At 46.1% G+C, this 13,382-nt stretch overlaps 1 protein-coding gene across 1 annotated transcript in view; it reads right to left on the bottom strand.

Moving 5' to 3' along the window:
- The window catches only part of LOC112429900 (immunoglobulin lambda-1 light chain), a 39,397-nt gene extending 27,564 nt beyond the window's left edge, over nucleotides 1-11,833 (bottom strand). The window contains exons 1-2 of the mRNA XM_076876707.1: nucleotides 11,609-11,833; nucleotides 11,187-11,516 (exon numbers count right to left, since the gene is read on the bottom strand). Of these exons, the coding sequence (XP_076732822.1) occupies nucleotides 11,187-11,516; nucleotides 11,609-11,651 (373 nt within the window). The 5' untranslated portion in view covers nucleotides 11,652-11,833. The remainder of the gene's footprint in view (nucleotides 1-11,186; nucleotides 11,517-11,608) is intronic.
- Nucleotides 11,834-13,382: the final 1,549 nt, after the last annotated feature.

The following is a 13,382-nucleotide window of genomic DNA, read 5'->3' as shown; positions in this document are numbered from 1 at the left end:
TGGTGCGTATGTGTCGAAATAAAGGATGTTTGTGGATGAGTGTCGAAGCAGGTGATCGAGGCAGTGAAAGGAATAAAGAAAGAAACCAAGGACAGGGGTGAGCAGCATAAAACCAAGAGGGGGAAAAGAGGGGAGGGAAAAAAAAAAAAAAAAAAAAAACGAGAAGAAAAAAACAAAAAACAAAACGTAAACATTCCAATTAAATCACTGACGGAGAGTGACGGTGTTAATTCTGCTATGAAATCACACTTTAAGATGCGATTTGATACTGGTAAGTTAAACAGATGTTAATGCAAGTTAGTGTGAGTGGATAGGGAAATGGTGTAGCTGATTCTTATCTGGTGTGAGGTTAATACAGCCACGGAGTGATGTTGGGGTCGCGGTGGAGCTGTCCGTCCATGTACAGCCGGTCCACAGCGATGACAGCGCGGGAGCCCTTCTGGATGAAGCCGCGTCGGATTGGGAAGAGGACCCTGCGTCGTTCCAAGATCTGTTTGGGGAACTGGTCGTTCACGCTGAAGTCCGTTCCTTTTAATTCCCTGCCGCTGCTTTTCACATGTTGCTTTTGTTTGAAGTGGCCGAATTTGGCCACGATAGGACGTGGTCTCCCGGCCGTAGCCCGAATGGGGCCGAGGCGATGTACCCGATCGAAGACGATGTTCTTCACAGTGTCCTCCGGCAGCTTCAGGTGGGTTTTGATGAAGCTTTTTACCGTGGTCTCCGCGTCCTCTCCAGCGGCTTCTGGAATACCAGAAAATACCAGATTATCACGCATGCTACGAGCTTGTAGATCGATAACTGTTTCTTTTATTTTTTTATTTTCTCTATTGAGTTGGGTAACATTATCTGTGAGACATTTCACCAACTCCCTTAGCGTGGCATTTTCAGCAGCAAGCGTTTCCACCTGCTGCTGGCTGTACTCCAGGGATTCTCGCAAGCATTTAAATTCTCGGTGAAGAATCTCCACCAAGGACAGCCTTGCGTCGAAACTGGACAATCGCTTGTCGATTGACTCCAATATGTCGGCAATATCTTTGCCGGCTGGCGATGTTGAGCCGGGGGAATCTGCCGGGCGTTGTCTTTTCGACGACGGCGTCTCAGCTTTGGCCGGGGAAGCTGCACACGGGGTCTTCTTCATCACGAGATCCTGAAAGCACTGATCGATGTAATCTTGGAGAGTCTCTAAACTCTCCTCGTTGTTCTCCAGGGTGTTGGAGATTATTTAGACAAATAGTGTTAGTTATAAGACAATTGATAAGTGTATTTGGTAATACTGAAGCTTAAATGAATTTGTTCAAATCTAAACTACCATTTGCTTTAATTTTCCGCCAAAATCTCCGGCGTCTGACGTCAGTTACAACATGAGTCGCTTACCTTGTCCGTCACTTCCGTCACTTACTCACCTGCTCCCCCAAGGTTGCACATCTAATCTTGGACACTTTTAAACCTGACCCTTCCTGGCCGCCAGAGATTCTACGCGGCGCGGAGAACAACAAAGGACGGGCTGCTCATCCGAGGCGCAGAACAAAGAAGCGCCGGGGAAAACGCGCTGGTATTAGGAACAGACTGAGACAGCAGGCGCATCGCGCACCACTGCCCAGTATCCTACTGGCCAATGTACAATCCATGGAGAACAAGCTCGATGACCTAAGAGCAAGGGTCACCTTCCAACGTGACATGAGGGACTGCAACATTCTGTGCTTCACGGAGACATGGCTGACCCCCACCGTGCCGGACCAGGCTGTAACTCCGTCGGATTCATTCTTTGTGCTCCGCGCGGACAGAACGGCAGAGTCGAACAAAACCAAAGGTGGAGGAGTGTGTTTCATGGTAAACAGAAAGTGGTGTGATGCCAGGAGCATTTCTACTCTCTCCAGCGGCTGCTCGCCACATCTGGAGTTCCTGAGCATTAAGTGCCGCCCTTTCTATCTGCCCCGTGAGTTCACCTCAGTCATCGCCACGGTGGTCTACATCCCACCCCAAGCGGACACAGGTATGGCTTTGTCCGAATTACATGATGTGCTGAGCTCGCTTCAAAACAAGGACCCGGGCGCAGCCCTCATTGTAGCAGGAGACTTTAACAAAGCGAACCTCAGACAAGTCATGCCAAACTTTTACCAGCATGTCTCGTGTCCAACGAGAGGGGATCGAATTTTGGATCACTGCTACACGCCATACAAGCAGGGCTACAAAGCTGTCTCACACCCGGCTTTTGGGAAGTCTGACCATAACGCCATCTTCCTCATTCCCCAGTATAAACAAAGCATACGGAGGGAAGACGTGACCACGAGGGAGGTAAAACGGTGGACTGCCCAATCAGAAGCTACGCTACAGGACGCACTCAACGACGTCGACTGGGACATGTTCAGAGCATGCGCAGTCGACATCAACGAGTTTACGGAAGTAGCAGTATGCTTCGTCAATATGCTAGCGGAGGAGATTATCCCCACTGCGAGAGTCACCACATTCCCAAACCAGAAACCGTGGATGGACAGATCGATCCGCACTGCAGTAAACGCCAGGACCGCCTCCTACAACGCGGGTCTCGCCACTGGCGATATGAGCGCCTACAAAGCGGCCTCATACGGCATGCGGCGCGCGGTGAGAGATGCCAAACGCCGGTACCGGGAACGTGTGGAGTCCCGCTTCCACCAGGGCGACACACGGAGTATGTGGCACGGACTACGCACCATTACGGACTACAAAGCCAGGGACACTGCGCCGATCAACGCCGACTCTGCATTCACCAACGAGCTGAATCGGTTCTACGCCCGTTTCGAGGTTAGCCAGGCGGCTAATGCTATCTACCGCCTGACTACCGAGGACAGTGACATCATCAGCGAGAGACCGGTGACCAGCATCGCGGAGCATGACGTCCGAGCGGCACTGAGGAGAGTGAACACAAGGAAAGCGGCGGGGCCAGACGGCATCACCGGCCGTCTGCTGCGCTGCTGTGCTGACCAGCTAGCAGGTGTGTTCACTTACATCTTCAACGAGTCCCTGGCGAAGTCTGTGGTCCCCACATGCTTCAAAAGATCCACCATCATCCCTGTGCCCAAGAACAGCAAACCCTCATCCCTGAACGATTACCGGCCAGTTGCACTGACCTCGGTAGTAATGAAGGTGTTTGAGAGGCTGCTGAAGAACATCATCTCCTCCTCCATCCCAGACACCACAGATCCGCTGCAGTTCGCCTACAGATCCAACAGATCCACAGAGGATGCCATCGCCCACGTCCTACACACCACTCTCAGCCACGTGGACAAGAAACAGGGTAACTATGTGCGAATGCTGTTTGTTGATTACAGTTCAGCATTTAACACAATAGTGCCCTGCAGACTGTTCACAAAGCTCAGGGATCTGGGACTTAACAGCCGTCTGTGTGCATGGGTGTTGGACTTCCTCACTGGCAGAACTCAGGTGGTGAGGGTGGGCAGGTGCTTCTCCAACAGCATCACCATCAACACAGGAGCACCTCAGGGATGTGTCCTCTTGCCACTGCTCTACTCCCTCTACACTTCAGACTGTGTGGCCACCCATGGCTCCAACACCATTGTGAAGTTTGCTGACGACACAGTGGTGTTGGGTGCCATCTCCAACAACGATGAGGCGGCCTACATGGATGAAGTGAAGAATCTGGCACCGTGGTGCCAGGACAACCACCTCCAACTGAACGTCAGCAAGACCAAGGAGCTGGTGGTGGACTTCAGAAGGGGTCAGCACAGAGACTACAAGCCCATTATCGTCAATGGAGCTCCAGTGGAGAGGGTGCAGTCCTTCAAATATCTTGGTGTCCACATCTCCTCAGACCTGACATGGGCTGCCCACATTCAGGTCCAGACCAAAAAGGCTAGGCAGCGCCTGTATCACCTACGACAACTGAGGAAGTTCAGGGTCTCTCCAAAGATCCTCAGGATTTTCTATACAGGCGCTGTGGGCAACATTGCATTTTTTATCTATGTCACAAGGCTCAGGGGTTATCCGTCGGCAAAATACTTTCTCTGTACTATAACGATGTGTTTAAAAATGATGACATGGTGTCTGACTTTCTGAAAGGACGCTGCCCCGCTTGCTCTCGCAGAGGTCATCACGGGGCGTGCTCCTTACAAAAGTTTAAAGATGCGTGTATTGAATAAAGAAACGTAATCAAAAAAAAAAAGTTTGTTGCAGCGTTTTTATTTCATTTGTAAAAAACAAAAACAAAAAAACGTTTTTTTTTGTTTTTTTTTACATAGAGGTCCAGGTCGGGGAAAGCATCTTTTTGACCCGAGAGGGTTTTCTCCCCCTTCGCGCAGGTGTCTGTCCTCCCTCCTCCTCCTCCACAGATTTAAGACGCGCGTACTGGTCGCGAGCTCGACGGTTATGTATGGAGGATGAGGGGATGTTTGATTCGACCAAAGTAGTTAAAAACGCGTTCCATCCTTTCGGTCGCGTTTGGTTTTTACTTTTAAAAGAGAGGGAGAGATTTTTAAATAGATCGATCATGTGCGAACCCCGCACCGCATCCCCCTTGTAAACAAATTCTCCCCTCTTTGTCCATCCTCCTCCCCCCTCCGCTAATTTCTGCATAATGTAGCGGGCGTTTTTGCGGTCTCGAGGGGGTAAGGATTTTAATACTTCTTCCACCATTTCATCCTCATCCTCCCTGGGCTGCTGCACCTGCTCCTGCACTTGTTGCTGCACCTGCTGCTGCACCTGCTGCTGCTGCTGCTCCTCGGGCGGGAGGTGGAAAGTCACCCGACTCTCCTCATCCCGACTCTGTTTAGAGAGTGTGAGATATCTCCGCAGCAGAGACTCGTATCTTTTGACTTTTCCGTACGAATTTAGCCGCGGATCCTCCAGTATAGCCTTCATCCTTTCGTCCAAATCGTCTTTGGCAGTTTCTCTGACGGTTGGCTCGGTGGGTCGGGTCAGTTTTTTCAACTCGTGAGAGGGAACGAGAATCATTTTTTTAAACATCTCAGCGTTTCTGAAATATTCCTCCCAGCAGGTTCCCCAGAATGGGCACGGCGGCTGACAGCAGAGGGAAAAGAAACCCACCCGTTTGTTTCTTTAAAACTTGACGTTTACGGTTTAAGCTCGTTTCCTTGTCGGCCAGCAGCCTGATGATCTTTTTCTGGCGTTTCAGTTTTTGGTATTGAGAAGCGGAAAGAGGTATGTTCTCCTTTAAAAGGTTTAAAGCTATCTCGCACAACGCCTGGAGGAAATCCGGGGAGCTGTGAGCGAGAATGTCTTTGCGTTTCTGCGGCGACGCGTGGTACAGAGCTTGCAGTAAGACCGCGTTTCTTTTTATACGCTGAGACATAGCTACTTGGGTTTGGGCAGGTAAATGACGGGGTACTGTCCCGGAAGCAGACCGGCGCGCACTCTGTAGCGTTCTGGGCACGAGGGAGTGAGATCGAGGATTAAATACCCGTGGGGCTCCTCGGTGGCGTCTTTGAAACTGTCTGAGAAAAATGTTTTTTGCGAAGGGAAAATCTGACGGGCCAAAATCTCAATCTGCAGCTTGTCTCTGGGGTTTTTAAACAACACCATATAATTGGAGTTTAAACTGATGGTGCGGCTGTATTTACCCTGATGGAAAACGTTCTGGGTCAGCATCATGACCGAGACGTTTTTATGGTGGCGGTATTGAGTGAAAATTTTAACCACTTCCTGGTGATCCGAGGCCTGAAAGATGACGTCATCCAGCACCACCAGAACGTCTCGGAAATCTTCGAAAGAATCAGGCAGCCCCTCGACAAATTTAATGTTTTTATTGGTCTTTGAAAGCTCCTCGTACATGGGTTGAAAAGAAGTATAAATCCACACAATATTTGCGGGCACAGTATCCATGACGCGTTCGCAGTTTTCCAAAACACACTTTACAAAATGAGTTTTCCCACACCCGCTAGGCCCCACAACGAGACAGGAAAAAGGCACTTTCAGTCTGTGATCAAAATCAGTTTCCTCCATTTTTAGAAGAAAACAAAAACAAAACAAAAAAAACACACTAGTACCCGAAAGGCAGAGTTGTGCCGTCTGGAAAGAGACGTCTCTTGTCGTAAACCACGCGAAACTTTTTCTGAAATGTTCTGTTTTTGAGCACAAAGCCTCTCTTATCCCTCTGAATACCGTGCTGAGGGGTCTCGAGCTCCGCCTCCTTCATACCAGAAAGGTAACTTTCCACCAACCCGCTCATACTGTCAAAATTGACCCGCTGGCAACATTCTCTCGTCTGCGTTATACCTTTCATCTTTATCACCAGTTTCTTTTTGTTTCTGGTCCGGTAGGCGTAACTCTTTGGACCCGCGGAGACAAATTCCTGGATGGTGTCCCCGTCTAATTCGTCCGTGAGATCCCCTAGATAGTTGCCCAGCTCTAAAGGTTCCTCCCCCTCTTTCACTACGTAGATCAGAGAGTCGGTGTCGGTGTACAGAACGCTGCGCTGCAATTTTCCTAAATACTCGTAGAGTTTTAGTCGGGCGTAGGCTGTGGTGAAAGCGGCGATGAAAACGTTATTGGTCGCGCCGGGAGGTATCACGCACCGCTCGTTATAGCTCCACTGAATTAAAGCCACTTCCTGTTTTTTGGTCTTTAAAAAAGAGACGTGTTTAAAGTCGTACTGGCCTGAAAAGACGTAGTTAAAAAACTGACTGGGCTTTCTGACCAGAGTGGTCTGAGTCAGGTTGGTTCTCTGAGCAAACTTTCCCCAGAAACTGTTGAGACACAATTTTGATACCTGTCTTTTGGCCGGATTCACTTCTATTTTTGACGGGTCTAAACGTATGCCCTGATGCCTGTGGTACTCTTCCACGTATTTGCTCCTCTCATCCTCGTCGCGAGCTTCCAGAGGATAGCCGGAGGCTTCCTGTTTGCCTTTGAGAAAAGTGTTAATATAACCGGCAAAGATGTCGCTGCTGCGGCTACCAAAGTGCCAGACCTCTGTGATTTTTGCCACTCTGTAACCCAATTCTAAGGCTTTGTTAAACTCGACGGTGACCCAGACCCCTGTGAGAGCTCTGGCCTCGTCGTCGTGAAGGCACGGGCCGCTTTGATGATTAGTCTCGGCGCAGGTGCGACAGAGGGAGAATATTAATTTACCTCCGGGGGTTTTGTACGGTAGAACGGGGAAATAGAGCCCGCGCGGCGGGTAAACGGTGGCTCTGATCAGCCCGAAATAACTGCGAGGGTCTGCAAAATTCTCTCTGATGATTTGGGGGTGATGCAGAGGGTAAGCGCGCTTGGCGTTGACGTAAGGGTACAGGGATGTGACGTCTACGTAATACACATTTTCTCCTGGCGAGGCGCTGTAACGCAGCCTCAAGGCCGAAGTGCGCCCTCCGTAAAGCCCCGAGTGAGGAAACAGAGGTTCCGGGGCTTCGTAGCTCCGCATAAAATTTTTAACCTCCTCGTTCGATTTTTTCATCTCGTTCCATTCGTGCTCCCACAGCGTGACCGTGCGGACTCTGTAAACGTTTCTCAGCTCCCGGAGCCTCGCCTCGGCAGAGGCGTGCAGGTCCCCGTAAGGAGCGCGGGTCAAAGGGCAGATTTCCTCGGGTCTGTAGCATTTTGGACAGCCGTGATAAAAGCATCCCAGAAATTCCCACACCCACTTTTCCCCGTTAATCAGCGCGTATCCGTCGACAAAGTACGGGCCTATTTTTTTCTCCCCTCCGGTTGTGAGAGCGTGTTGAATGGGAATTTTCTGAGAGCGAGCTACCCACTCCAGCCACTGAATGGACGCGTGCGAATAGGCTTTGAACCTGCGCCCGTAGTTGTCGGGCGAGGGGATGGCCAGAGTGTTTTCTGGCAGGAAATTGGTGAGAAACACTTTCATGCAGGCTGAAGCTATAGTGACACAGCTGAAAGGGTCGACTTTAGTTTCGCCTATAAACCCGTCTCTGAACTTTACGCACGCCTCCCTCAGGATATTAACATCGTTTCGGCAGTAATACAGGGACTCTTTTTCAAAGTTAAACACCCCACGGGAGGCCTCGCCGTGCCAACGCAAAAACTCCTCCCGTTCGGAGAGGGACATGCGTTCTACCCCGTAATCCGAAGGAGGTGGGTACGGACCCACGTATTTTAAACGGTCCCGCGAGCTGAATTTGTGAGGAAAAAATCCCTTGGATTTGTCCTCGAAGCCTAAAGCTTTGGGCATAGCGCTGAGACGCATGGTGAGAAAAGAAAGCGAGTCTATGAATTTGAGAAGGAAATCGGATTCTGTGAAACATATAATTTTACTGCCTTGCATGATGAGCGAGGGCGTCATGCCCTCTCCCACCAGGTGACTTAGAATTAAATAGCTGTCAAACCCTTTCGCGTTGTGCGCAACGAACGTGGTCTCTTTTTTTTTCCAACAACAGGTGGCGCAACAGGTGGCGCGCTTCCGGGGGTTTCCCCCTCCCTTCTCCGGATGCAATTCGTCACGCTTAGGGGATCAAATTACACACTTCCGGGGGGGAGGGGGGAGGTCAAAAGGTCATGATTAGGGTCATCAATCAAATCGGATCAAATTTTGTCATAAGCTGTATGGGAGTATCTCTCTTCCAGAATAACAAATATATTTTTCTGCAACATATCTGAATAACAAAAAAGCTCAACTTAAGAAATGTTATACATGACATATTTCACGCAGTAAACATTAAAATTTTTACATTTTCAAAGCAATGAGTAACATATTCATACATAATGTATGTAATCATGTCATGTGATTCAACAAAGTGAAGTTAACTCTGAACAAACAGAATTCCTCTGAAACTTCCTCAAACCAATGAGCACCATATTTCCTGCATGCTGTATGCACTCATGTTTTCCAAAACATTTTTTGTACTACTCAGCTGTGTTGTTTTTGAAAAAGTTGTTGTATCTCATTAATGTAAGTCTCTCAAAGCGTTCACTTGACAGTCTGTTCCTTCTGGGTGTAAGCACAAGATTGCCGAGGCTAAAAAGCCTTTCGACTGGTGCGCTTGATGGTGTGGCTGTGTTGTACCTCAGTGAAATGGCCTTAATCCTGGGAAACTGGCTAAGAACACCCAGCTCAGACGCAGCAGATTTCAAATATTCCATCACCTCTGTTTCAGCAGAGTAGGTACAGTCGTCCTCCTCAAATGAAAAAAAGTCATCAGTGGAGTTAGCAGGGTTCTTGTGATCTTGAGCAGGTTGTTGGTCTTCAAGAGACAACCCACGGCACTCTGTAGTAAGCATTGCCCTAACCATGTCTTTTTTCTCTTCTTCTCTGATCCAGCATAACTTAAATTTAGGCAAAGTGACTGCAGCCAGGAGAGCTTCTTTATTGTCCATCATTGAGGAAAAGCGCACCTTCATCGCCTATGAGAAAAAAATACATCAGACACTTCACATAAGAGCATGATAAATAAAACAAAAAATTATTTTAGGGTAAGGCTATATATAGATTACCATAACAATGATATCAGGGAGGGATGCTGTCAGCTTAAGCTCATCCTGCAGTGCCAGCGTCCTGGACATTAGAATCTCCAGAGTTAGAAGAAGGATTCCAAAATGGCAGTTCTCTTCTCCTTGCAATATGTCTAGTGCAACAGTGAGTGGCTTCAACATGATACAATACTCCTTTAGGAACAGATACTCCCGATCAGTGAAGCATTTGATTCCAAACTGAGTGCAGACAGTATTTAATTCAGCGAGGGGAATGTCAGTGATCCTGGACAGAGCGTCGTGAAATGAATTCCATCGTGTTGAAACAGGTACTATGAGTTTTTTCTTGAAAAAATGATCTACCATCTCTGAAGCAACAGAAGAACGGTTTGCTTTTGTCCACATTGCAGAACACTTTGAAGTTGCACTTCTGTAGATGAATTACTAAATAACGCGTTACACCCAACACTGCTAAAATCACAAAGAGAGCAGAATCATCACAAACTGTGAAAGTTTATCCATCAAACCTGAAGTAAAGCTGACTCTTCTCTGTCCTCACACACTTCAGGATCTGAAGTTCTACAGTTCTGCTGACAGCTGATAGATGAGCTGTTTGTTAAAAAAGACAAAGTCTTATATACTAACACATTATCCAGTATAATATTTACCTTTGAGTCATTGCTGCTTTTTAAATGGAGACCTCAAAGATGAGATGATGAGCAAGTTTCCAGTCCTGGTTCAGTCTGCTGAGTATTGGTCAACATATATTATTGATCTCTAAGGATGGAAGATGTACAGAGTACTGCACATGTAACTTTGTGAACAAGACTCATTAAGAATACATCAGACTGATTTTAAACCTGAATATTTCAAACAAAGTCAGTAGAGAAAAATCTATAAATAAATATACAGTCTGGAACAAAATCCCAGAAACTTCCTGTGATTAAATGACTAAGATTCAATTTGAGGAAATGTGAAGTTATGAGAGTTAAAACTGGTGAACGAGAGTGTTTTACATGGAATCACTTTTTCTGCTGTTAAATCTGTGTGTTTGATCCAGTCAGACTCTGATTCTTCTTCAGCAGCGATGCTGGAAATGAAATTAAGCAGCCAAAGCTGCTCAAATGTGATTGGTCAGCAAACACAAACAGAGAGCAGAAATCTTGTCCTGTGATTCCAGATTTGACATATTCAGATACAAAATCAGTTTTTTTCTATCAGAGAGAAAAGAAGGTGACAGAAAGATGAGGCACCGTGACTGATTCATCCTCTATAAACATCCACAGGAAACTGATGGAAACCTGTCCAACAACATCAGCGTCCTAATGAGCCGCTGCTAGAAGGACAAGATCCTGACCTGACATCAGTCCAAGTGTCTGGTTAAATGTACTGAAAGGTGTTAAACAACAAGTGCTGCTGGAAGAGTTTTCATGAAGAGAACATTAAGACTGTGAATGAGGGATGGACTTTGACTCAGTTTGACACAATCTGTTTTTCTTTCACTTTGAATAAATGTTTTTGTGGGACTGAGGATACATTTGTTTACATTTGGAAGTTTGATGTCATCTGTTCCTCTTGTTTCTGTCTTAAAACAGGATGAAAAATCTGTTTAAACAGAAATAAATCGAATTGAATTTCTGACAGCAGTAAATAAAAATGGTCCCTGAGCTCAGTATGTTTGTGACTCTGAGATGGAGGTGAAACATGTGAAGCTGGGCTGTGGTTTACTGCTCTCTTCCTGTCACAGACACTGTTTGACATCTGTTCATCTGTTGGTTTTTGTTCAGGCTGCAGGGATCATTTCTCACTGTGGGGATCTTCCTTCCAACAAGCACAGTAGTAGGTGGCTGAATGATCACGTTTAACTTTCTCTATCTTCAACTCACAGCCATTCTGTTTATTCTCAGCTGAAAAATCATCTTTCTGAGGATGATCATATGTTTTGTCTATGACACCATTTGTTCTATCAATATCAAGTATCACTTTGAAAGTTTCATTTTCTTTCTTCTGGTACCAGAGCAGATAGCTGCTGCTACACTGTTCAGTCCCTCCACAGCTGAAGGAGGCACTTTCTCCAACTCTCCTGGTCAATGTTAAATCGTCCTGAATCAGCTGTTCTGCTGCCATGGTAACCAGTGCTGTAGAGACACAGACAGATAGATGAAGGTTAGTGTGACAGTGTTTGTTACAGGTTGACTTTGTTGGCTCCTGATTGGCTGGAAACACTCACCTGAACACAGACAGCACAGAGCAGCAGCTGGGAGGAAAAGCATTTTGTGCAGTGGTGTTTCCTCTGGTGAACCTGGGGAGAAGTGGCGCTCTGATGCAGCTGAGGCCAAACAAGGACGAGCTGTGAGATCAGACGAGGGCCACGTGGTTTCTAACAGGTCCTCAAAGCTCCCATCAGCCCCTGCGGCCCACAGATAAGACTGCTGCTGCTGATTGACAGCTCAGCTGAAGCTGCTGTGGTTTCATCGTCTTCATTTCAATCTGACAGCAGATCCAAAAATCTGGGTCACATGATGCACAAACACTCAGAAACATTCATGTTGCTGTGAATTTACTAACACACACTGTTATCTGTGGTTTAACAGCTGTGATGAAAACACTAAATATACAAACTAAATATAACGAAACTACAAATAAATAGAAAAATCTAAAAATAAATAATATGGTTAAATATTTTAGAAGTTCATAAATTGCACTCAAAGCAGTTAAAAAAACAAAATCATATTTAACAACATTTAGAGTAAAAATCTTATTTGAAACAAACACATGTGGTTCTGTTGTGTGTTTAAATATGTGCACACTGTGGTTCTGTTGTGTGTTTAAATATGTGCACACTGTGGTTCTGTTGTGTGTTTAAATATGTGCACACTGTGGTTCTTTCCCACATCTTCTAATGTGTTTTGTTCCAAGTTGGTTTCAGACTGAAGGATTCATTAAAGCCTTTTTAAGAATCATTCAAATGATGATCATCAATTCTAATATCTATAAACAGTAATAAAAACAGGGCTGTGTTTCACGTCAGCTTCATTTATTTGTAGCCATGGTTAGATTTCATCTGCAGCAGGCAGTCATCCACCTTTACACACACATTTACACAACAGTACAAAAGTACTTTTTGATTCCTGAAAGAGAAATAAGACAAATGTTGCCTTTGTATCATCTCTGATATGGAAGGGATCATTTGAAGATGTGAGTGAAGGACACAAATATTTGGATCTGGTGTTGTTCTACATTTTAGGACTAAAAGACAGAAGGAAGAAAGTGAAAGTGACTGTGCGAGGCGTTGAAGTCATGAAGTCAAGTGGAGGCCGCTGACTGCTGTTACTTTCTGCTGTACAGGTTCAACAGGGACTCACAGTCAGCCTGCTAGAACATTTGGATGAAGAGAAAAAGGAGGAAAAAGACTTTGAGGGACAAATCCAATAAGATCAGCATGTTTTGAATGTGGGAATACAACAGTTTCCTCCACCATGACACACACTGGAGCCTCTTTTTGCTCACAGCTTCACTGTTTGTCTCAAAGTTCAGTTTGGAGGCCAAAATTGTTGCAACACATTTGTAAGTTTGCACTAATTTCACTGTGTGACCCTTAATGGATGTAATGAAAGAATCAGTCAGTGAAATATGAAGCTGTGCTGTAAGTTTGGAGGAGAAAAGTGTCTGAGTGACTTTAATGAGGTGAACACATGAATACAGAGCACTGACTGACACGTACACACTCCTTTAATGAGTCGCACACATTTTTGTGACTTCATGAAATGTCAAAAATGACACAACACACAACAAGCTGCGAGCACATTATTGTGTGTTTGCTGTTTGTGTGCTTTGTTTGCTGTTATGATAGCAGGCATACAGCCATGTTCTCAATGTCTCAGCTATCATTGATTATTGCTGCTCTTCCTCTTCTATTAGGCACTTCAACTCAATGAATGACACACAGAAAGATTTCATGACTGTGTTCTTCACAATAAGGAGAATATGTTATCTGCATCTGA

The sequence above is a fragment of the Maylandia zebra genome, linkage group LG18 (assembly GCF_041146795.1).
Source record: "Maylandia zebra isolate NMK-2024a linkage group LG18, Mzebra_GT3a, whole genome shotgun sequence".
Classification (NCBI taxonomy): Eukaryota; Metazoa; Chordata; class Actinopteri; order Cichliformes; family Cichlidae; genus Maylandia; species Maylandia zebra.
Note: the sequence above shows the minus strand (reverse complement) of the source record. Positions and strands in the feature narration are given on the sequence as shown.